The 25,195-nt window shown below is 35.9% G+C and overlaps 2 protein-coding genes across 2 annotated transcripts; one reads left to right on the top strand and one right to left on the bottom strand.

Moving 5' to 3' along the window:
• Positions 1-1,331: 1,331 nt before the first annotated feature.
• On the top strand, positions 1,332-17,556 carry LOC145579774 (uncharacterized). Its single transcript, XM_081637020.1, has 5 exons — positions 1,332-1,583; positions 3,226-4,821; positions 5,677-5,797; positions 14,790-14,849; positions 14,925-17,556. The coding sequence occupies exons 2-5, from the start codon at positions 3,356-3,358 to the stop codon at positions 16,839-16,841; spliced, it is 3,564 nt and encodes a 1,187-aa protein (XP_081493146.1). The 5' UTR covers positions 1,332-1,583; positions 3,226-3,355; the 3' UTR covers positions 16,842-17,556.
• Positions 17,557-17,997: 441 nt separating this feature from the next.
• Positions 17,998-22,092, bottom strand: LOC145578471 (uncharacterized). Its single transcript, XM_081635781.1, has 3 exons — positions 21,244-22,092; positions 19,703-19,887; positions 17,998-18,818 (listed from the first exon to the last, which is right to left on the bottom strand). Exons 1-3 carry the CDS (start codon positions 21,782-21,784, stop codon positions 18,228-18,230), a joined length of 1,317 nt encoding a protein of 438 aa, XP_081491907.1. The 5' UTR covers positions 21,785-22,092; the 3' UTR covers positions 17,998-18,227.
• Between the last annotated feature and the right edge of the window lie 3,103 nt (positions 22,093-25,195).

The raw sequence follows: 25,195 nt of genomic DNA, 5'->3' as shown, positions 1-25,195 counted from the left end.
TACTTTTGGGAGGCTTCACCAACGCCACATTCGCACTGATGGAATTTGTAAAATTTCTAATGTGGATGATGAGAGTATTCTTCATGCCATTTTTTGGTGCTCGAATGTCAGAAGCATTTGGGATATGTCCCCCTTTGATGCGTTGCTTGCTGATGCGCCCTCATCCTTTTTCAAAGTGCTTCTGCTCTGGATTCATGGTAAGGTCAGTTCGGAGGACTTTATGCTTTTTGTATCTTTGGCTTGGGCTGCGTGGGCATTTAGAAATTCGGTGGTGTTTGAAGAACCTTGGCAGAATCGTGATATTGGGGTGTTGGGTTTTGTTAAATTGGTGGGTAACTATGTGAAGTATGTTGGGGCTGTGTCTGTTGCTACCAGAAGAAATGTTGTTGTCTCAAGAAACTCGTGGTGCCCCCCTGCTGCTGGCTCTGTTCGGGTAAATTCTGATGCTGCTGTGCGTGAAGGGTGGGGTGTGGGTTTGGGTGCTGTTATAAGAGATGCTCAGGGTAAGCTCTTGGCTGTCAAGGTTTGCAGGCTGCCTTGTATGACTGATGTGTCTCTGGCCGAAGCTCTTGCTGCTAGGATGGGTGTTCTGCTGGCTAAAGAGCATGGAAATCTGATGGTTGAGCTTGAGTGTGATGCGTTGACAGTTGTGAAGGCTGTGAATGGTTCCCAGCGTGGACGTGCTCCTATTGACTTGATTTTTGATGATATTGATTTCCTGCGTGGGTCTTTCTCTTCTTTCTCTTGTATGCACATTAAGAGGAGTGGAAATTGTGTGGCTCATTTAGCAGCTAGGATTAGTCCTTCTAATGGTGTTGAGCAAACTTTTGTATCTTCGTTTCCGCAAGGTTTAATTGCCTTGGCGGACATCGACTTTGGTTAATTTTATTCTAATCCTGCTCGCTGAGCATCCTTTCAAAAAAAAAAAAACTAACCCATGAATGATATACCCGTTGTTATTACAAAAGTTTTTCAACTAAAGAAGATTAATACAGATTTTTAAGTTTTTTAATCTTTTAGATTACTTTCATATTTGAATCAATTGAAACAATATTAGCGGTTATATTCTCGTGACAATGTCATGTATAATTTCAATTCATAAAATCCGGAATAATTTACAATAATATTTCTAAAATAAGAATAATAATTTAAAAGGTTCCGAATAAGACCATCATGATTCTTTTCCAAATGTAAAAGATCAAATTCAAACTTTAAAAAACAAAAAACGATAACGAAGAAGCGTTTTAATATTTGACTGAGCCACACAAAATCAGTATGTTATGTTAACTTACGATTGATTAACAATCAACATTATTGTTTCAAAACAAAAATCAATCAATATAGCAACCCTGTGTGCTGCACAAGAGTTTCTTGAGAACATAGAAGTGTGTCACTCTTTCTTTGCACTTCTTCACTTTCTCTTTCTTCTCACTCTCTCACTCACTACTTTACTACTCCAACACCCCAAAAATTATTAAAAAATCCAAAATTTCGGTGATTTTGCTGCTACATGCAATTGATACAATTCAGAAATTTGGCCGTTTTCAAGAAATTTGCAAATTCAAATCCAAGACATTCTCAAGGTTTGTTCTTTTTTTAATCAATTAATGGTTGGTTTACTGATTTATGAATGCTGTAATTAGGGTTTTGTTTGAAATTGCTGACATTATTTTGCGGTTAATTTTGTGCGGGAGTTGTTGCGCTATAAGATTTCTTTGTTTTACAATGTTAATGATAAAAATTTGATTTTGATGGAATTGAAGGTGTAAATTTGAAATTAATCTTGATTTTGGCAATTATTTCTTTGTTTGTTAAGCTAATTGCTGTGAATTGTGAATAGAATTGAAGTTTCGTAGGGTTTTACCGAGGTTGTTGGGCAATTGGGGGTAAATATATATCTATGTGAGGTCCTTGGATAATTGATCAATGGAATTAGGGAGAGATATGTCATGTATGTGCAATTTTCCTTTTGAGTTTAATGCTATTTCTATTGAATGTAAAGCTGCCAATTTGGTGAAATAAGAGATTTGGTTTTCTAGCATGTATTGCAGGATGTCATTTTTCGTCCATAGAAAGCTGTGTTCTTTTGTGGGGTTTGATTATCTCTGTTGGAAATTGATTATAGCTGTGAGACTCTCTGCATGGTAATTGGCTATTATTCATGATTGGATTGCTGGGTTTGACTTTTTGATGAGAATGTAGTGCTAAGGAGATTGAGTGGAGTGCGATCGAAGTTGAATCTAAGTCGAGGAGCTATTAAAGATTAGGATGCTAAAGGAAACACGGAACTATAGTACTAGGTTTGTTGGAGACTAGGAGTGTTTATATGTGGAGGGATTGGAAAGTGAACCGGAAATTTCCAGAGTACTAGTTGGGTTATAGTCTCAGCTTATAGGCTAATTTACTTCAGTTGGTGGAATTGGGGTTATTGGTAGGACCTTTGGTATTCACGACCTTGAGTGTTTGGCCAAGGCATTATAAACATTGTTTTATGATTTAAGACTAGAATCTGGAGGAGGTTTATTGATTTCCTTTATGATCTGTGTTGCTGCCTTGCTGGGAGCCTGTGGCCTTTAAACTGAAAGTTCATTTGCAAGAAGTGTCTCGGATGTTGATTGTTACCCTTAGTGTTAACTGTTAATTTGGGTACTAGTAACTACTAAGATGAACTGTAGTTTGAAGTCTACCTCACCCCCCTCCCCCCTCCCCAATCTCAACATTCATTGTTTAGGCTTATTTAGAAAGAAGTAGAAAAAAGAGTGTCTTAGGACGGTCTACCACCAGTTATCTTTCTCTTTGGAATCAGTTCGTGGTTCGTGAAATGAAGCAGTCTTATTACTCTTTTACATAAGTCTTCTACAGTGATGAGCTCAGGCATAGGATTCATTCTTCTTCAGTTCTTCTCAAACGTATTTATATATTTTCTAATCAACTAATGTCTGCATCTGGCCTTTTGTGGCTATTTGTCAAAATCTCAAGAGGCCATCTTTTTCCACCTATGACATTCCAATTTTCCCCCTTTTTTCCTTATTTTTTGGATCTTCATGTATGATTTTAACTATAGTGTGAATTCTCTTTCAGGCATATTTATCTCTGTATTATTTACTGATTTTTTGCACTTAGTGCTTCACTGTTTTAGTTGTTAGAGCCCATTACAGATTTTGCCTATCTATATTAATGTTTGTATGTGATGTACTGCATTGTAAATCATGTTGTGCTGTGCAGTGTTCTGATTTTCAGAAGGTTCATGATGTTGGGCATTTTCCACAATTGATAAATTTTTTCATGGTGGATATGAATGACTCATACGAAATCAGTCTGTAGACAATAGAAGATCATTTTTCAAGCATATAAAATGCAGCCACCAGGTCCACCACGACCATTTCGAGGAGCCCAATATGACAAAGACATGTTTACTTTTCTGCCTGCGCAATTAAAAAGGGATGTTTTGGTTGAGTCACCAAGAAAAAGAAAATTAACCTCCTCTGATCACCAAATCATCGCTCCTGCTCCAAATTTGATGCATGGTGTTTCTAGAATTTCAGACTCCAAGAGTTCTACCCCTGTTTTGGGACCAAGGGAATCATCACAGGGTTATTCTGATCATAGTCAATATTGGGATCAGAGTGATTATGCAGCAAAACGGCAGTTGCAGTCTCCAAATCATAAAGCTCCTTCACCTTCATTTTCTCTCCCAGAGGGCTGCACTCATAAAACATTGAAGTTGCCGCCTTCAGGGACAGAAAATTTTAACCAACATAATAATTGTGAACCAAATCTGAATTTGGCTGCTAATAAAGGGTCAAATTGGTCCCCTGTAGTGACTGAAGCCTTTAGCCAGCATCAGAACCATGTACAAGTTACGACTCCTATTACATTGGACTGGCAACCTCCTATAGTTCGAGACTCTTACCATCACGAGATTCGTGAGTCAAATGCAATTGTAGTGACTCAAAATACATCAAATTGGCAGCATGGGAATTATGAACCAAATGCACATGCAGCGACTCATAAAAAATCAAGTGGGCCTCCTTCAGAGTCTCAAAACCTCAATCACTATAACAACTGTGAATCAGATGCACATGTGGCAAGGGAGTCAATTGTTATTCATCCCCAGGAGATTTTTAGCTATGCACATCAAACGCCTGTAAAGCCAAGGGCTATGGTATCAGATCTTCATGAACAAGCATCCAAAATTTCAGGGGAATCACAAAGATTGCCGCAAACTGTTTTTGAGCCTGGAGCCGTTGGTTTGGATGTAAAAGGTCGTTGTGATGAAGAAACCTACAAGGTTAACTGTCCTAATAATGTCAAAGAATACGGAGATGCTGGTGGGTTTTCCGGACTAGGCAGTGCTGAAGCTTATAAAGTCGGATCTTTTTCTAATGTTAAGCAAAGTGAAACTGACGGTAACAAGGCGTCTGGTAACAATGTCAGTACATCTGTCTACAATCTACAGAATGAAACTAATAATCTCCTAAATGTTTTGAAGCTTTTGAGTGCTGCTTCTGGTGTTGGTTTACCTGATAATAATGATGGTAATGTTCAAGGTTCTGGCAATGATGTTAAAATCATGAAATCACCATCAGGTTCTACTATTCAGAATCAAAACCATCTGTCAGCAGATACAAACCTGTCCAAGAACCCTGATGATGCTCCTGTTCTTAAAAACCCTGCCGTGAATGTTAAAAAAGCTTGTGCTAATTTAGATAGTAAGTCCAAGTCTGAAAATGGACCTTCAGCATTTGCTGAGAAGTTGTGGGATGGCACCGTTAAACTAAGTACCTCTGTTTCAGTGTCTGTCATTGCGTTCTTCAAAAGGTTATTATATACGTTTGGTCTCACCTTTTTATTTGATGTCATTTTGCTTTGAGTAGTTTAAGGAATTCAATGCTTCTGTTATATGATACCCCAAAAAAAGAATTCTTCTAATGATATACTGAAAAATGGCTAACCTTCAAAATTAGGAGTAGAAATTGTAATAAGCTGAAATTGTATTTGTCACTATATCAAATTTTCATAATTCTTAAATACATAATTAAAGATATAATTAGGGGCGGAAGGTGTAGAAATTATAATAAGCTGAAATTGTATTGGAGTATGCTAATATTGTGTAAGTTCAGCTGATGTTTTATGTGTTGTTTAAGAAAAAAAGGGTCTTCTGTTAGAAGTTAGTTGAATTGGACAGTTAGATTAGTTGCTTACTTGTTTTGTGAACAGTTGTGGACCTTGCGGTATGTACTTCTAGGATGCAGTTTGTCACCTGGCACCGCATCTGTGTGTTTTGTATTGTTGAATATGTTGATTGACTGGTTTACTTCTGTGTGCACTCTCCTGCGTCCAAAACTAGAAGGCAGGGTGGCGGGAGAAGGGTGGGTGGGGCGGGGGGGTGGGGAGGTGCTGATTTTTAGTGAATTTTCTGTTTTGGGGGATATGTATATTGTGAAATTAATAATTTCCCACTTGCATCCTTTCTTCACTCTCTTTTTCGCTTTCAAATGGGCTATCTTTTTTATTGTGTGAAACTTACTATTGCCCCCCACTGAAGCTGTAGTTTTGTTATGAATGATGATCACTTTGTTCTAATTGATGTTAGATGATGCAGCTTTAGTCTGATTGTAATGAGGTTGGGTCAGTAAATTTAGCTATTAACATATGCTGGTTTTTAAATTGTAGTGGAGAGAAGATGCAGGACTTCAGCTGGTCTGAATTCGTGGAAGTTAGAGGAAAAGTTAGATTGGAGGCTTTTGAGAAATATGTGCAAGACCTTCCTCGTTCACGCTCTCGTGGACTCATGGTAAGCCGAGTTTTCTGTCACTAGTTATATGCCTTTACTTGCTGGTTGTAGACATACTGACAAAAGTAGTTTGCAGATACTCCAATTCCTGTTTTTGTCATGATTTTGAGTGAAAACCTGTTATGCCAGATTCACTATTATCCACGATGGCACACACGTGCAGACATGCGGACAACCTACAACTTCTGTCTACATCTTTGAAATACTTCTGTTTCAAATTGATCTTAACAATTACTATATGTACTAATTTTAAGAAAATTGGTGAATGGGTGGGATGGATGTAAGAAAAAGGTGGTTAAAGTAAGATAGAGAATGGTAAAAAGTAGGTAGGTGTAAGAAACAAGATGAATAAAGTAAGAAAGGGTGAGATGGATTAGCGTCTTTATATCTGGATTAAATTGGGGAAGGGAAGGATTATGGAAGGTTACAACTTCCATTTTCTGTTGCGAAACCAATTCCTCTTAATGTTGAAGAAAAACAAAGGTCAACTTCTTCCTTCCATTCCCCCCTCTCTTTCCTTTAAATAGTCTATAATGTCAATAACTTCTAATATTGAAGAAAAACAAAAGGGGAAGAGAGCATCAGTAGCGTGGTCTTGTTAGAATCAAACTAACCAAATGATGCTTGTGTGCTTTGTTACGTACAAAACAATTTTTAATTCTCCATGGTTAGGGATTTGATTGTACTGCAAAAATCAATGCAAAAGAAGGATAACACATTAACACGAGATTCAAGCAAGAAAATAGAGTGGATCTGAATGCAGAAGGAAAGGGAAAACAAAAGTTAAAGAATTCAGTACAAAGTGGGGTGCGAGTGAGATTGAGATCTTCACCTATGGCTTTGTTAAATCATTTAAAAAGATTGAGAGGGGAGTGAGAAGAAGTGAAAATAAAACCAATGTAATTTTATGTAGTCCTTAATGGTGATAACTATTGAAACCATGTATATAAGATAAAGTTTCCATGAAATTTTATAATAATGTTCTATGACTTGGAGAAGTGTAGTTTTTGTACTGATGTAGAAATGGAATAAGTGATTAATGAGTATGGCTAATGAGCTTGACTGCCCCATGATCTATCATGATCTTTTTGTACGGTAGGGGTGCAAATGAGATGATATGTTCACTAACTACTTGCAATTTTGCAAACAATCTCGGTCAAAATTTTGTTCTGTTCATAAACTGTATATCTAGCTTGAACTAAAACCTTAAGCTCGCTAAGTAAATGACAGTTTGTATATTTGTTCATGTCCAATTGTAATTGGTTATAGCTCAATCAAACTTGAAGAAATCTTTGACATCTGAAAATAAACATTTGAACATCTTTATGTATCTTATATTCTTATACATGAATTTAAAGTAATTAAAAAAAATATTTTGTGAAGTGTACACATGAAAGTTTATGTATAACCTTTTAAATCAAGTTCGATTTAACCTCATTCAATTTCAAGTTCAGACTCGAAATACAACTAAGCATGTTTGTAAACAAAGCCTGAACTAGCGAAAATCTTAATGTGCCAAGCTAGAACAAGACTATAAGCTTGTTCTAGCTTACGATAACTCAAACACTAACTATTCTTATCAAGCTTACCTCAATCATATTAAAATTTGGCTTGACTCGACTCATTTGCAGCTTTCATATTCTTGTGCTTAATTCTTTATTGTGTTATGATAAGGTGCTGTCAAATGCCGCTTACTGCGGTTTTTAGGAAATGCCTGTTTCAATTGCTGTTAATATTACCCTTTTCCCAAAAAGGGAATCTGTATACATAAGTCTATTTTTTTACCCTCCCTATCTAGCTGCTAATCGCGCAAGACCCTTTTTTTTTTTTTTTTTTCTTTTTCTTTTTCTTTTTTGGGCGGCGGCGCGGGGGGGGGGGGGGGGGTGGAGAGGAGATTAAAAGGATACTTTGAGGTGTTTTAATGCATTGTTCGTTCATTTGTAGCGTTCTCTTTGGTTTAATCTGTGAAGCAAATGATATGGTAAATCTATTGGTGTTAGCTATGGTTTGTTCAGGATTACATTTAAGCTTTTAGTTGATTGTTCAATTACTGCTATATTTAGTCTGTTATCATGTTAGTTTGCCCCTCATCTCTTTGATATGTGTAACGACAATGAATGTTGAAGAGGAAGAAAGAAACTCATGAAGAGTATGAGGAGATTTCGTGTAACTTAGAAGAGTGATTCATCTCAGTAGGACAAATTTAGCATTTGATAGTCCAGGGTGATTTAAGATTTAAGCTTTTGTCTGCTGCATTTGATTAGGGCTATGAATACTGATTCGCACCCCACTACACAAACTGAATCACCCATGTTGTAATGGAAGTTACATTATTTGATTTTTTATTAAGGGCTTGTTCTCTTCACCTTGTAAAAATAAGTTTTAGGTTTAATAAATTCAGATAAGTTACTATAAGGTCCGATAAGTTTAACAAGGCCTAATAAGTTTAATAAGGTCTATTAAGTTTCAATAAGTTGAATAAGGTCTAATAAGTTCCAATAAGCTATAATCATGTCTAATAATAAGGTCTAATAAGGTCCAATAAGTTTTAATAAGGTCTAATAAGTTCTAATAAATTCAATTAGGTTTAATAAGTTCAATAAGGTCTAATAAATTTAATAAGGTCTAGTAAGTTCAGGTCCAATACGGTGAAGAAAACAGGCCCTAGATTGACCCCATACTGAATTTTTGTTCAATATGACTAGTATTGACTGATTTATTATTATAAGCTGATTGATTCATATATTACCTGACTTGAGTCGACCTAAATTGAATTGAATTGCTGATCATATAAACATGATTTGCACAAACTATATATTTCCCACCTTTACACTAGCTTTCTCATTGTTGATGCTTTAAAGGCTGTTTTTGTTGCTCGTGTGAATGTTAAAATAGATTTCAATGCGTATAGATAAAGTCATTGAATGCTTTTGGTCGTGATTCTAATTGACAAAGCTTCGTTATGAACGATTGTAAACAAACAACCAAACTCATCAATTGGAGTAATTGTGTTGAATAACAAACACTTATCATATAACTAATATATAAAGCTAAACTTTTAGCCGGGTCACGAGGCAGTGACACTTGGCGTTTCAACTTTTCGCCAATTGTCACGCCACGTTGGATAAATTTAAATAGACGATAAAAAAGTTAGTTTAGAATTCTATCTGGATAGAATATTAGGATAAAATTGTTAGTTTGAGTTTTATTATCGATAAAATACCAATATTTCAGATGTACAAATTGAATTATAATTTTATTCAAAAAAAATTATTAGATTATAATTCTAAAAAATTATCATAAAAATTTATTTTTTATATCATAATATTTTTTTAAGCGAAAGAAGTAGTTCAAAGCGTAAAACATCCATTTATAATATATACTAATCGGTTAAAATTATATACTTCACAATCTAATAAAGTGGAGACCTGTCAATTAGGGTTGGGTTATGAATCATCTCAGGTTGGGTCACTTCAGATCACGGGTCAAAAACTGTTCATACTAGCACAAAGTTTCAGTTTCGGGTCAACTGAACATGCTTAGAAATTTTTTTTGATTTGCTTTATTTTTGGCTAATATTTTAAAATACCTATTATTTCAAACTTACTTTGCTATTTTTTTTTTTTTTAATTTTTTAAATCAAGTATTTTTACCAATATTATTATTAGTTATTATATGTCTATTGCATAATTTAAATCATCACAGAATCACATCATCCTAACTAATTTTGTATCAATGATAAATTTTAAAACTTGATATATAGATAGAAAGTTTATGTTATAAATTTATTAAACAACCCAGGCATCGCACGGGGCACCAAACTAGTATAGTATATAATATAAACAACTCATGCATCGACAACATAATGATAACTAATAAACCGGTGGGCTTGGGTTTGATAATCTAATGATGAATTCTTGCCACATTAATAGGACCTTGGGATATCAAATTGGTGATTGTAACCATCCCTTAACTACCAACACAACAAGATTTAGAGATAGTCACATAATTGAATCAAACTCATTATTGAGACTTTTTAGTTCTATTATGGTTCCAAACCAACATATATGACCCCAAAAGACACCCACCACATTCACTTTAATTTTAGAAAAAAGTTTCAAATCGGTCCAAAAACATGGATTATAACCTAAGTTTTGGACAATTTTTTACTTTTTTGGGCTCGAAAAAGAAAAAGGACATGGTGCTTCCCATGGACCCTATGAGGACCTGGGAGTTCATTTGGGTGGTTGGAACCATCCATATTGTCTTTAAACTGTCACTTTAGTTGGTTATGTGAGCTTATAAATTAGTTGGTTATGTGCGCACCTCCCTTCATTGACTCAAGGCCACCATGAGCTTTTTTGTGACTAGTGGTTGTATGTGGTTCCAAACAACATTATATGACCTTCGTATGCACCCCTAATGATAACTTGAGTTTTTGATACCAAAACCTAAAATCTCCGAAATTGTCCGATTTTGTGGATTATATCCTTCAAATTAGGCCTTAAGAGATTGGCAAGATTATGCATTGGGGTATTTCACGGGTTTCTAAAGGGCCTTAGGACACTTGCTTGATGCCTGAAACCATCTCATTTATGTCTTTGGCTCTTTGCCACTATTCCTTACCAATTACCATGTATTAGGAAAACAATAATTCAATAAACAAAGTGAATGAAAATCTAATTGTAGCACTTGTTTATATAGTACATGACCCTTAGGGAGTTAGGGACAACTCCCACATTTATTTCAATTTTGGAAAAAGTTCCAAAATTGGACTGTAAGTGTGAATTATAGCCTTTAATTTTAAACAAATATGGACTTTTTTAGACCCAAAATGGAAAGAAGTTAGGATGCTTCCTAGGGACCCTACGAGACCTTAGAAGACCATTTGGGTGGTTTGAATTTGTCCACCTTGACTTTAACCTGTCTATTTACCTCCCTTAATTGACACAAGATCGCCACCACGAGTCTTTTGGTGACTAATTAGTGACCGTATCCGGTTTCAAGGAACATTATATGACCTCAGGATGCATTCCTTATCATAATTTGAGTTTCGACACTAACTCCCAAAATCTCCAAAAATGGCCTCATTTTGTGTATTATTATATTATAGTCCTCAAATTGGCCTTTGGAGATCATTTTTTGACCCAACATATTTATGCACCGAGGTGTTTCATGGGGTTTCAAAGGGCCTTTAGGGCATTGGAAGGCCTACTTGATGTCCAGAACTCTCATTCATGCCTTGGCCCACCCATTGTTGATATGTCTTAGGAAAACATTGATTTAATGAGTAAAAATGAATGGAAATCTATGTATGGTGCTTCCAATTTTTAATATATAACCTTGGGGGACACCCCTTTTATTCACCTTTTTTTTTTTGAAATTTTTTCCAAAAATTAGGCTAAAAGCGTGGATTATAGCCTTCAATTTTGGACAAATTTTTACTTTTTCAGGCTCGTAAAAGGAAGAGGTCAGGATGCTCTCCATAGACCCTATGAGGCTTTGGGAGGCTATTTTGGTGGTTGGAACTGTTTACTTTACTTTTAAACTATCAATTTAGCCATGTTATGTCCACACCTCCTTTTATTAACTCAAGGCTGCCTGAGCTTTAATGTGACCAACTAGTGATTATATATAATTCAAATAACATTATATGACCCCTAGTTGCGTCCCTTACATTACTCGTGTTTTCGACATCGAGTCCCAAAATATCTGAAAATGGGTTTGATTTGTGTATTATACTACATAGTTCAAATTAAGCCTCCGGAGATCATTTGATCTGGCAAGATTATGCACCGAGGTGTTTCCTGGGTTCCTAAAGGGCATCAGAGGCCTATTTGGTCCTTAGAAACATCTCATTAATGCATGCATTAGGAAATCCGTGATTCAATAAGTGAAAATAAATGGAAGTTGTATTTTTATGCTTCCAGTTTTTTTAAAAAAAATTATGTGGTTGGGAAGGAAATCGGAATGGAGACCCTGCAGCTGGAAACCCTGTAATGTCACTGATGGTAGCTTAATTAATTATTTCAGTCTGCCTGTTAGAGTTGTATGAACCTTCATATTCTCTATTTTATTTTTGAATTGAAGTAAAATAATATATAAATGAAAATGATGTAAAATCTTCACCTAGAAAGAAACTAAGAATATTATGGGTTGAAGTTCATGAAACTTAAAATCCTTCTGAGAACATTCAATAAGAACATAATGACAGCATGGTGAAGTGCTTTCTCCATTCTGGTTGAAGTCAGTAGCTTCACTAAGCCATGAGCGATAATAGCTCAAAGGCTCTGTTTGCTGCAAAATAAATGCCACTCTTAATATTATGGATTCAGGTAATGCAGTGTGACATGAAGAGTGAGAGGCCTACCGCGATTTGTAGTTTTAGAGTCCTCTCACAAGGTCACCATTTTTTTTTGAAGTTTTTCGTGTACAGGGGTTAAATGATTGAATAAGTTGCAGTTCCAGAAAGAATAGGTATTGTGTTTTTACTGTCCATTGATGCTTAGGTTGTGGGTGTTGTATATATCTTGGCTATAGGTGTGGATGGTCTTATGATTCAGCCCCATGCAGGTGGGACTTCTTGATTATGTGCACGACTCACTAGGATCATAATGAGGATAATTTTGAGGGAATTGAAGTTAGATGAAATGGTTCAAGAGTTGGTTGAGATTGAGTTGGTCAAAACTTGATTTAGTTCCAGGGTTTGATTCATGCTCAACTCAAGGTTTTTTACGGAGTCACTTGACTTGAAAAGCTCAACTTATACGTAAACTATTCAGAAAGTAGAAATTCCTGTAAGAGTTTAGACAATGGAAATAAAAGATCAAACACTTAAAATAAGCCTATAACTCTATAAGTATTAAAACCATACAAACTATTATCTACAGCACAAGCCATTCCTTGGTTTAATCTCTACTCTCGGAGCTCATTCCCGAGTTGTTGAGGAGTTCTGAAATCGAATTTGGTGTAGCAATGCGGCATGTTGTTTTTCTATTCTTAAATGAGAAATCACCCGTTGTTTACTGGAAACTATCTTTACCAAACATGTGAAACTATCATCTTATTGATCAAACAACTTAGATGCTCAAAACAATCATTAAGACCAATGAAATAGCATATACTTAACTTATTTTGCAGTAGGAAAAAATTGCCTGGTTTTGATCATATACTTATGTCAAGTTTTAAAACGATGCGATGTGTGTTTAGCGTACGACACCATTGTGCTATGTTATTGCCATACTTAATGCTCTATAGCTATTTTGAACGAAGTGATAATCTTTGTTCATATTGTTCCTTTAAAAAAAGAATTATTGAAATTGAAGCGTTTATTGAGGCTCACGAGCGTCAATTGAATATCATGAATAACGCTTGTAATAAACTTCTTGTAATAAACAAGTCAAAATCACAAGCTTGAGCTTGCCTCGTTGACGTGCTGGTGGAGCCAAGTTGAGGTTCATTGAGCCTCATTTGCATTGTTTACGAGCAGCTTGGCTTTTGACCATCTGTTATGGGGACTATAAGTCCCATTAATTTCTTTCTCCCACTCAGACAGTCTTCAGGGTAAAGATAGGCAGTACATTGCGATTTTTCTGAAACCAAATTAGTATGAAATATCAGGCTTCACTGTCAAGCAGAAAATTGTTTTTCTATCGCATTTTTATTTATCTCCCCAAAATTTATTGATATGCAGATTATCACAAAGAAGCTTAATATTTTTCTTGGAGAATCACAACCCAATATAAAGATTTTTGCAATGAAAATTATTTCTATTAGAACTGAATTTTATTTGGATAGCAGAATCTCCTCTTAAACGAAATGGCCTTATTATCTACTTATAGTTTTAAACATTTGAACTTTTGATTATCCAAAAAAAGATTCATGACGTTGATATGCATCGGTATTTCTTCAATGCACGGGGAAATATTGACAAGAACTGAGACGCAAGAATTTTCAGTATTAGTAGATTCCGTCTGTTGCATAAAATGAAGTTAAATGCTGATGTCTGTGTCAATATATTCACTGCATAGTTGCTGCCCACATTGGTACTTTCTGGGCAGGTTCATTCTTTTTGTATGCTTCCTCAAAGTGAATAGACAATTCTAATGCTGTTCTCCAGTTTATCTTGGCACCAGATGACAATTACTGACAGAAAACTAGTTACATCAGAGAATTATAGTTTCCTTTTTTCTCTTCTTATCTTTGCTTGGTGGGAGAGATTCTAAAAAATACCGTACTTCGTTTTGCTTCAAGTGGATTACTTCAATAATTTACTAGGGTAAATAATTTTATATGTAAGTCTTTCTTTTCTCGAGACTGCAATCTAACTTATTACGGAGTACAATGTTATGAAAGAGAGTTGTCCAAAATTTTCCAATATCTAGTGAGGTGGATTGACATTTTACACTTGAATCCTGAACTTGACTCTATTTATAAAACATGAGTACACCAGTATTTTTGACAAAGGAAATGCCTGTGCCATTTCCATGCTTGACCTTCCAATCTTCCATGAAGCAACGTTGGGAGTGTGAACTTATTATGCCTCTCCAAGGTGTATAAGGTCTGATATTATTAGCTTCTGAACTTACATGGATAGTACTGATAAGCTGCTAGCAGTCATTTAGGTTTAGAATCTAGTCAATCGAATTTACATACAAGATATAAGCTCAGTGATTCATGTTGCCAATCGCAATCTCATTTTCTTTTTTCCTGTACGAGTTAAGATTCATGGTAGTCAAATCCTTGCAAGCTGGTCTTGAAGATTGAGAAGTTTTTAAATTGAAATTGATTCTTTGTATGCCCCAAAAAAAAAAAAAAAAAAAAAAAAAAAAAAAAAAAAAAAAAAAAACCCTATTATGTGCCTTCTGCCCTTCTCTACCTTCTGATTCAAGGTTAAATTGTATGCCACAAGTAGCTGAAGGTTTACTTAAATCCTTCATCATTAGGACTTTTCATTTCTTTAAGTTTAAAAGATTTGAAATTGTATGTACAGGTAATGTCACTTTGCTGTAAGGAAGGTTCATCTGATGCTGGACATAAAGGCATGAAGGAGGTAACAATTTGCCAGTTAAATCTATAAGTGACATTTACAAATTACTTCAGAATTTCAGAGTATCTTTTCTAACAGGTTGCAAAGAAATATAAAGAAGGAAAGAGGGTTGGGTTCGCAAAGTTGTCTACTGATGTTGATCTCTATATTTGTCCTCATAGTGATGCAATAATCACTATTTTAGCAAAACACGGCTTCTTCAAGGGAATGGCTGCTATCAAAGACAAATCTGATCCGCTTATTGGTTGTGCTGTGTGGAAGAAAAACTCATTCACTCCTGCCACAAAAACAGCAGAGGGTAATGCCCCACCATTAGGTCAGACTTCTAAGGAAGTTGCAACATCTGAAAAAAGTCAGACTCTCATTGAAGTTGTGCAAAATAGCAGAAGAGACAGAAGTCCAGAGCTTTTGCCCTCACCTCAAGTAAATCAAGCTAAGCAGTCTATAGTCACTGAAAATTTGACCTTAGTCAGTGGTGCCTCTGGCAACTTATCAGAGTTTAATACTGATGTGGAACCAAATAACCCTATTCCACCTACGCCTCCGGTGTCCTCAAAAAAACCTGCAGATGTTGCTGACGATGATGATCTACCTGAATATGATTTTAGAGCTACAGTTTCTCAGTCCTTAGTGAACACTACTTCAGCTGTTGCGGCACCCACTTCTGCTGAATTGAAGTCAATTGAAATGAAGTCAGAATGTCCGACTGCTTCTGTCCCTGTGCCAGATTCTCAATTTCAAAAAGGTGTTGAGAAATATTCTGAAGTGCCAAACCAAAGCTTCCCCCCAACTCAAGAACATAATCAAATTGGGCATTTTCAAGGACCAGCCCCACAAAACATGGGGCAGCAACATTTCCTTTATCAAGGACTAGTTCCGCAGAATGTAAAACAATATTCTGAAGCACATAAACCAAACTTCCCAACACAAGACCAGAACCAAACTGGGCAATCTCATGGATCAGCTCCACTAAACATGGGGCAGCAATCTGAAATAAAGATTCCTAGTTTGTCTGTACTGGAGCAGAAACCAATGGAGAAGGGTGCTGCTGGTTCGAAGCCAAGAAACCTTTTCGACGATGAAGATATGCCTGAATGGTGCCCACCAGATTTCTTGAAGAAGAGGGAAGAAGCAAATAAAAAGACAGGATCCTCATTTTCTTATAGCAAACCCAAAGTTGCTGGTTCAGGGTTTGCAAATTTAACTTCTGGTTGTCAGCTGCCCCTGCCTCCACCTCCACCTCCTCCTCCATTGACCCATATGCAGCTCGAAAGCAAAAGTCACCCAACTGCCCCTCATCTTCCTAATCCAGGTTCCAATGGTTTCTCGCATGATAGTTCCACTCCTAAATCATCCCAGATGCAGTTCGAAGAGAGAGACTACTGTTCTACCCCTCATGTTCCCCCACCTCCTCTAGTTGGTATTCCAGCAACCAATAATTTCATGCATCATATTCCTGCTGCACCAACGACCCAGATGCAATTCAGAGACAAGAATCCAGCTGCTATATCATCCCAGATGCATTTCAACGAGAGAAAGTGCCGTTCTGCCCCTCATGCTCCCCCACCTCCTCCAATTGGTAACCCAGCTACCAATAATCTCATGCATCATAGTCCAGCTGCACCATTGAGCCAGATGCATTTTAGAGACAATAATTCATCTGCTTTATCATCCCAGATGCAGTTCAACGAGAGAGAGTATCTTGCCCCTCGTGTTCCCCCACCTCCAGTCAATAACCCTTACCAAGCTGCTAATAATTTCGTGCATCATAATCCAGTTGCTCGATCAACCCAGATGCAATTTGGAGATGCAAATTTCTCTCCTGCCCCTCGTCCTCCTCCACCATACATTGATAAGCCCACAAACAATGGTGCCACCCATCAGAATCCTGCCTTTCCTCTGGGTTTCGCACCAAGTCCTGCTTTCAGGCCTTGTTTTGATCAGCCTGGTATGACGAATCCTATCCATCCCCATATTCGGAGTACAAGGCCCTGACTTTCGGGTGTTTTCTAGGGTGGTTGGAGAGAGCAATAGAAGGTATTTATAACTTTGTAGAGAGAAGCCTAGGTATGGAGATATAATATAGTTTGAGCCGAAACTGACAGTAGTTTCAAGTTGTGTAAATAAGATAGAAATTAATTTTCCAACCAGTAGATTTCTGTAATTTGAAAGTCTAGTGTCAATGCTAGTTTGCTGACATCAGCTCATACACTATTCTCCATTGTTTGGTTGCAAGCAGTTTTTTTTTTTTTTTTTTTTTATATTTTTTTTTTTTTTTTTTTAATGTAACATCTATATTATACAGATTTGGAAGCATAACCATAGAGACAGAAATGCTTCTTTTACAACCAAGAAAAAAAAAAGTACGTGTTATTTTAAACTTGCATATTTTTTTTTATATTGAACATCGATTATTTTATTATACTCTAATTCTATAAAATTCATGTAATTTTGATATGAATTTCTTATTATTTCAATTTATATATATGTTATTTTTAAATACGTACATGTTATTTCATTCTTGCATGCTTTTTTTTTTTTTTTTTTAAATATACATATTATTGAAGTTAATAAGTAAATAACATACTATTTTAGCAAAATAACACAAGATTTAAACAAAATAACATAAGGTTTAGGCAAAATGACTCAAACATAATTAGTATGGAGTACATGATGCAGGAGTATGTAATACTAATTGCCTTTGGCACGTATTTTGAGGGAGATTAGACTAGGTAAATGGATAAATTAATTTACAAAATTTTACCACCGATAAGAAGAAAGGATTAAGTTGCTACGGTTTAAATTTCATAGCTTACAGAGGAAGTAATTTATAGTGTGAGAATAGTGCAAGTTTCGGAAAGTTTCATCTAAAAGGAAATGGAGTTAGTATTAGACTAGGATGGGAGGGCAGGGGTTTTTGTTTTTAACCAATTACAGTGCGTGAGGACTGCCTGGTTGACTAGGATGGGAGGGCAGGGGTTTTTGTTTTTAACCAATATTAGACTAGGAATACTACATGCTTACTGTAAAATTTAAGATGCATATGCATATTACATGGGTATATCTTCCAGGTGCTCTAATAATTAAGAATAAGAATGAACAAATTCTTTCTGGCTGAATTGACAGACAACTTTGGGTGACGTCCAACATATGAAGTAACCAGCTAATCTATATGCAATTAGGCAAACAAAACAATGCAGAACCATCAGCAAAAACAGAGACATGGGTCACATGTCAATATGGCATTCTTCATCTTTAAGTTATATAAAGATCATTAAGACCAAGATTTTTCAAATACCACACAACTGCACTGATGAAAGAAAAGAGGGGGGAAAACAATTTAAAGGCTTTACAAGGATCCACAGAACATTGGCCAAACTATCAAGGATCGAAATCATCAACAGTAAGCCAGCCAGTCGAATCCTCACCCTCTGAATCTCTATCTCGCAAACTTGAGTGGCCTTTCACCTCGCTGCCTCTGGCTTCCACATTTTTATTCAATCGAACCCATTCATTGGACCCTTCTGGTGATGAAGTTCCCTTTGACTGTGACGGCTCTGAGCTTGATAGTCTAATAGGGAGATCATTATCATCATCTTCAAGATCACTGAAAGAGACATCATCTTCACTTTGAAATTGCTTTGGAGCAGCTGCAGAAGTTCCTATAGAAACGAATTTTCCCTTTTCTTCCCACTTATCAGGCTTAGCATCAGATTCATTACGATCATTAAAGGTACAACTGCTCCCATCCTCTGCCTCTAGAATCTTCTTGTCGTTGTCTGATTCTGTACCTTTTACACTTTCTGATGCGTTTGAATTCTCTGACGCTGTTACATCCTCAGCAGATTGGCTATTGTTCATTGGTGTGTCACCTTCGTTGTCAGAGCTACCCGATTGGGGATTTTCAGAATTAATATCCTTGCTCTTCTTAGCTTGAAGCATTGTCAGCAGTATCTCTCTTGCTTCAACAATCTGCAGGTGAAATTAGTCATGTTACATACTTCAATAAAACTCTGTGGCTTCATAATCTCCAACACTCCCTTATAGTCTTATGTAAACAATAAAAACACGTTACGCCAAATATAGTCAAAACCTCATTATGTAACACTTCTTCATATTGCTTTTTTCACAAAAGTTTCGATCTCAAATCCTCAGAATACAACAAAAGAGAAGAATTGTCAATATTCAATACCAAATTTACCAAGCACACTACTAATGATAGGTAAATGAACTTGTGTGTAATTTGCAAGAAAAGTCACACCCCGAAGTCCATAATAATACGATTAAATTCCCAAAGTATCTCCATGGATTCATTTACCTTTGTAAACTTTAATTATAACTCATCACCAATCTGAAGGTGGCATAATGAACAAGTAACATACTAAGAGAATAAAGGCCTGACATAGACATTGTTATGAACTTATGAGCTACCTTTAAAAAGTGCATATAAACAAAACCATCACCATTATTATTAGTGCCTACCAAACAGAATGAAAGGGTCAAAATTATAATTTACAGGTGAAAGAAAAGTAGAAAACAATGAAGAAAGGGAGGGGGCAGCAGGGATGTAAATCCATATTAAACATTTCTATGATGCAACGCAGTCATCTTTTCAAATATTTCAGCAAACAAAGTAGCTAGTTTAATATTTCAAGGAAGAAAGAAAGATAATGAGGATAAGTGAGGTATTGATCAACAACTCAGTTCATATCCAGGATAGTCTAAAGGCGCAGTGTCACAAGCCAAATACAAACAATCAAAGGCAAAAATAACAGATAAAGCACCCACCACCCCCCCCCCCCCCCCCCCCAAAAAAAAAAAAATAAAAAAAAAAAAAAAGGAAATGTAAATCTTGCCTCAGGAGTCGATAGAAGCTCTAGGTCCTCATCATTTAACCTTGGATGCAACAAAATAAAATATATCTTCCAAAACTGCTTCTCACTTTTGTCACTACTAATCTGACTTTTGAGTTCAGCAAGACCTGGAACCAACTGCTCAACAGTTGAGGCATGCTCATACTGAACTTCAGACATATCAAACTCTGCAAATAGACCAACACAAAGCTGAGGACAACACAAGAGCCATTTGCAAAATACTCGTATGGCAGAGCACAGGACAAAAAGTCACAAAACAGTTACAAGCAGAAGATTGTCATCATAAATCTTATAGCAGACATCGACTGCTCAATTTGAGATTTACGAAGTACATTAGAAAGTGCAATAACATTAAAAGACATCTTTACTACATTTCAAAAAAAAAAAAAAAAAAGACATCTTTAGATCATTTAATTTTCACTACTAGGATACAAATGTTAATTCACAGTTCAGAGTGATCAGCAAGTTCATTCAGGTAATCTGTAGTCAAACCTGCGTCATCACCAACTACTTTTTTCACCCTATAATGTATTTCACTTCCACCTTGGTAACCATAGAAGAATACGGGTACAAGCATAAAAAAAAGGTCTTAAGTTGATCCATAGCCACTGTTAATAGAGCATCATCTTTTTAGCATGAAATCATCAATCATTAACAGCTAAACTACTCAAGTTAAAATTAATTTTTTTTTTTTTAAGACATGAATGTCCTAAATCCTTTAAAACAACTGTATCATCCCAACTAGCTGACAAATTAAAATTAAAGATGAGAGTATCTAAAAGACGATAAAGACAGTCAAGCTAGGTGGCTGCTAGTTGTTATTGCTACTAAAATCAGCTCATAGTTACCCCAAACACATACCTAGGATTGCCATCCATCTATGACAAAATAAGAATGAAACCAAAGCATTCTAAAGCTAAAACAAAGGCAATGCTACATAACAATCCATCTTAACCACAACATACAAATTGAGGCAAGAAACACACTGAAACCTCAAAAGAACAAAAGGGTCTATGGCCACCACTCAATGACATACATCATCCTTCTCAAATTAACCATAAAAACATATCCTCATTTCGATCCCTTGGGTCCTAAATTGAACACTAATACACTACTACAAATTCTTCAGATAACTACTATACTTTTAAGTCACAATTACAAACACTACTTACATGCCACAATTTCACCACCAACATGTCCATGTTCTAGTGATTGTACAAAAATCACCCTAAATTGCATCACAGCTACGGCCACCAACAACGCGATCTCAATCCCACCAATATGCAAATCTAACACCATTTTCGAAATGAAGATCACAATAACTACTAAAGAAATCACCATCAAATTCAAGCAGAAATGCCCAAAAGGGGGAAATTTGTAGATCACAAGTTCACATCAATAATCATAAAACTATATATATCAATATGCCAAATTGCCAATCACAATCTCAAACACAAAACCAACAAATTCAACTAAAAACCCAAAAAAGGAAATAAATTTTTTAAAAAAAATTAACATTTTACCATGATCAAGTGACAAAGGAAATTCAGTCCAAAGTTCAGGGCGATTAGAAATCTGTTGAGCAAACTCAATCACTTCATCATTAACACCAGCAACTTCTTCTTCATCATCATCATCTTCATAATCATCACCATCATTATAATTTCTATCATTACTAATCATAGTATTAACATTATTTTCTTCATCATTTATATGAAGAAAATTGGAAGCAAGTTTAGAAATTTCAGAAACAGCTTTGTTACTGGAAAAGATAGAGAGAGAAGATTTGAAAGTTCCCTTAATTTCTTCCAAGTCACTTCGAATACCCTCGAAGGTTCTAGAAGAAGGGGACCCGCCATCGCCGGAATTCGAGGTTTCCGGCGAAATAAAGGCGCGAAATTGCCGCCCAATCGATTCTCCAATCGCCGTGAATTCCTCCTTCACTCCAGAAACGGCGTCGTTTCTGGGTTCTTCTTGTTCATCTTCTTCCTCTTCATCTTGTTCATCATTGGAAAATTGGAGGGATTTGAAGGGGTTTGGGAGTGGAATTGAAAGCCAAGACATTAAAAAATTAATGGGTTTTTCGCATTAATTACTATGGAATTGAAAATTTGCATAAAATTCTGGGAATCTTGAAAAAAATTTGGGAATTTGTGGGAATATGACGATGATGATGATGATGGGTATTTTTAAGGGTAAAAAAATTGGGAAATTTGATCGAAATTTTCTTGGGTTGGTTCACTTTAATATGTGAAAATTAGGAACTTTTTGGATAGTATAAAGATGGAATTGCTAGAATAAGCAATTTGGGGGGCTTCTGAGTTGTACAATAAACCTTCTTTTTATGCATCTTCAATGTTATTTTATTAGGTTATTGAAAGATGCATCTAAATCTAATGTAATCAACTAATCATGTACTAGGAGATGATTATGGTACATATTTAATGCATCTAGATTTGGGTATGATAAAATTGTATTCTTTTTTAATTTAGGAGGAAGTTTGGAATTGATTTTGTATAAACGATGGCGTGTTAGTTGTTTAACATTTTAGAGGAATGTTTTAAATCAATATGATCAATTTAAGGTAAAATTTCTTTTTAAGAATCAAGTTTTGGATGATTTATGAATTATAAGGTGTGTGAGCATAATGTAATTGTTTTGCACAAACTAGTAGAGGATTTTTATTGTTGTTAGATACTTGTAGTTTGAACACTACTACTATAAACAACCAACATCAACGACAGTGTAATATCCTAATAAAATCACGACACCTGATTTCAAAAAACCCACGACACCTGATGGGTTTTTTGGATGCGTAATTAGTGATTAAAAACATCTCTTACAACTATGGACTACCATTATACCTAATTTCAGATTAGACATGCCGTTAGACCAAATTCATTTTCAAGACATTAGAATAGTGTTGGTAAGCCTATTTTGGTTCCAAACCAATTAATATAACCCTAGTAAACATTCCTTATGTCCATTTCATTATTGACAAAAATTCATAAATAATGACATAAAATTGTGAATTATAAGCTTCAATTGTAGATCAATTTGAACTCGAAAAGGATAGAGTACGTGGTGTTTCTCATGCATCTCATGAGACCCCAAGATGCCACTTAGGTGGTTGAAATCATCTAGTTTGCCTCATAACTATTATTTTAACTAGTTACAAACACGCCCCTTGTCAATGACTCGAGGCTATCTCAAGACTTTATGTGACCAACCAATGGATGTATATGGTTCCAAACAACGTATTGTGACCCTGAGATGCATACCTTACTATTACTTGAGTTTTCGATGCTAAGTCCAAAAATCTCCAAAATGGTTTGATTTGGTGTATTATAATCTTCAATAAAGCCTCTGGGGAACATTTTAGAGCCTGTCAATTTTAGGCCCCAATGTGTTTCAAATCCGATCCAGAGGTCTATTTGGACATTTGGTGCTAAAATCATCTAATTCGTCATGCCTTGGCCAATGATTAGTTATTGAAATACTGCATAGGCAAGTGTGAAATGAAAAGTGTTGCAAGTATTAAAAATAAAAATAGAGGAACTCTATGAATTGAATGGCAAATTTTGAAGAAAGTTTCAAGCTTTGTTCATTTTCATAACAAGAAAACGGCACAACAAATATTTTTGAGGGCTCTGCCCTAGAAAGATTCATTCATTCATATTTATATCACCATTACACCATTGATAGTGTGACAGCACACCAAAGAAAAAGACAGCTAGAACATTCTGTCCTTACATAGCAGCTATACAAGAAACAGACAAAAAAAACTAACTACCCCATGCTATACAGCACGTAGTATTTCCTACACTCCCCCCTCAAGTTGGACTTGGGATAAATTACCAAGTCCTAACTTGGAACTTAGAAACCAGTGCTGATGACCAGGTAAGGATTTTGTCGTGATATCTACAAGTTGAAGAGAAGATTTGACATGAACAGTAGTAATTAGACCACTTTCAATGTTTTCTCGAATATAGTAACAATCCACCTTTGGATGTTTTGTGCGCTCATGAAAAACAAAGTTATGAGCAATGTATTGTGCAGACTTATTATCACAGAACAGTGTGACAGGAAGTTGAACATGTTCTAGATCTTCAAGGATCCCATTAACCCAAGCTACTTCACTTGTTGTCTGAGACATGCTTCTGAGCTCGGTTTCACATGAGGATTTTGACACCACCTTTTGCTTCTTTGTTTTCCAGAAAACTAAACAAGTTCCTAAGAAAACACAATATCCTGTCAAGGATCGACCACTATGAGCACAACTTCCCCAATCAGCATCAGAGAAGGCTGTTAAATATTCATCCCCTGTGCTTGGATAGAACAATCCAAGGTCAAGAGTTCCTTTCAAATATTTTATCACATGAAGAGCAATTGCCATGTGAGGTTTTCTGGGACAGCTTAGATATTAACTAAGCTGTTGAACATAATAGGATAAATCAGGCCTTGAAAGATTTAAATAGAGCAGTCTGCCAATCAATCTTCGAAATACTTCTTAATCTTCCATTAACTCTCCATCTTCTGTTGAGAGTTTGACTCCCTTAGGGAAAGGAAAGCTTGATGTTGTACAATTACTCATTCCACAATCATTCACAATATCCGTAGCATACTTTCTCTGGTTTATCATGGTTCCATGAGCACTTCTTGCTACTTCTATTCCCAGAAAATACTTGAGATGTCCCAGGTCTTTTGTGGTGAACTCTTCATTTATTCTCTTCTTAATGTGCTCAATCATTGAGTCATTATCTCCAATGATCAGAAGATCATCTACATAAACCAAAATTATGCATATTCTCTCATCTTGCTTCCTGTAAAAGACAGAATTGTCTCTCACACATTGCTTGAATTTATGCTGTAAAAGAAACTTCTTCAGCTCCAAATTCCACTGCCTCGAGGCTAGCTTTAACCCATATAAGCTTTTCTTGAGTCTGCAAACATTTCCTTCCTGAGATGTCTCATACCCTGCATGAATCCTTAAGTATATTTCTTCTTCTAAGTGCCCATGTAGAAAGACATTATTAATATCCAGTTGATGCAAAACCCACCCTCTCAAAGTAGCAAGAGCAATCAACATTCTAATAGTAGCAAACTTTGCTACATGAGAGAAAGTGGTTTTGTAATCTTTACCCTTTATCTTTTTATCTCCTCTGGCAACCAGTCTTGCTTTAATCCTTTCAATACTGCCATCTGTATTATACTTTATCTTGTACACCCATTTGCTATCTGTCGCTTTCCTTCCCTCTGGAAGAAAAGTCACTTCCCATGCATCATTCTTTTCAAGAGCACTTATCTCTTCCTACATTGCCTTGATCCACTTAAGATCTTTAGAAGCTTCATTGTAAGTTGTTGCTTCTCTTACACTCATCACATTGTTGAGTGATGCTATATATCCCTCATCATAGTATTCTTGGTTTTCTAGACTACTCATAACCAAGTTTCCAACACTATTAGCATTTTCCT

This window comes from Chenopodium album, chromosome 14, assembly GCF_948465745.1.
Source record: "Chenopodium album chromosome 14, dcCheAlbu1.1, whole genome shotgun sequence".
NCBI classification, from domain to species: Eukaryota; Viridiplantae; Streptophyta; class Magnoliopsida; order Caryophyllales; family Amaranthaceae; genus Chenopodium; species Chenopodium album.
Note: the sequence above shows the minus strand (reverse complement) of the source record. Positions and strands in the feature narration are given on the sequence as shown.

Bases quoted from the DNA above. Each gene is read 5' to 3' on its own strand.
- LOC145579774 (XM_081637020.1), top strand. From the start codon at position 3,356: ATGCAGCCACCAGGTCCACCACGACCATTTCGAGGAGCCCAATATGAC. The intron at 4,822-5,676 runs GTTATTATATAC...TTTAAATTGTAG, and splicing joins GTCATTGCGTTCTTCAAAAG to TGGAGAGAAGATGCAGGACT. The intron at 14,850-14,924 runs GTAACAATTTGC...CTTTTCTAACAG, and splicing joins GACATAAAGGCATGAAGGAG to GTTGCAAAGAAATATAAAGA.
- LOC145578471 (XM_081635781.1), bottom strand. From the start codon at position 21,784: ATGTCTTGGCTTTCAATTCCACTCCCAAACCCCTTCAAATCCCTCCAA. The intron at 19,888-21,243 runs GTAAAATGTTAA...GTCTATTTGCAG, and splicing joins TCCTTTGTCACTTGATCATG to AGTTTGATATGTCTGAAGTT. The intron at 18,819-19,702 runs GCAAGATTTACA...TTTCACCTGCAG, and splicing joins AGCTTCTATCGACTCCTGAG to ATTGTTGAAGCAAGAGAGAT.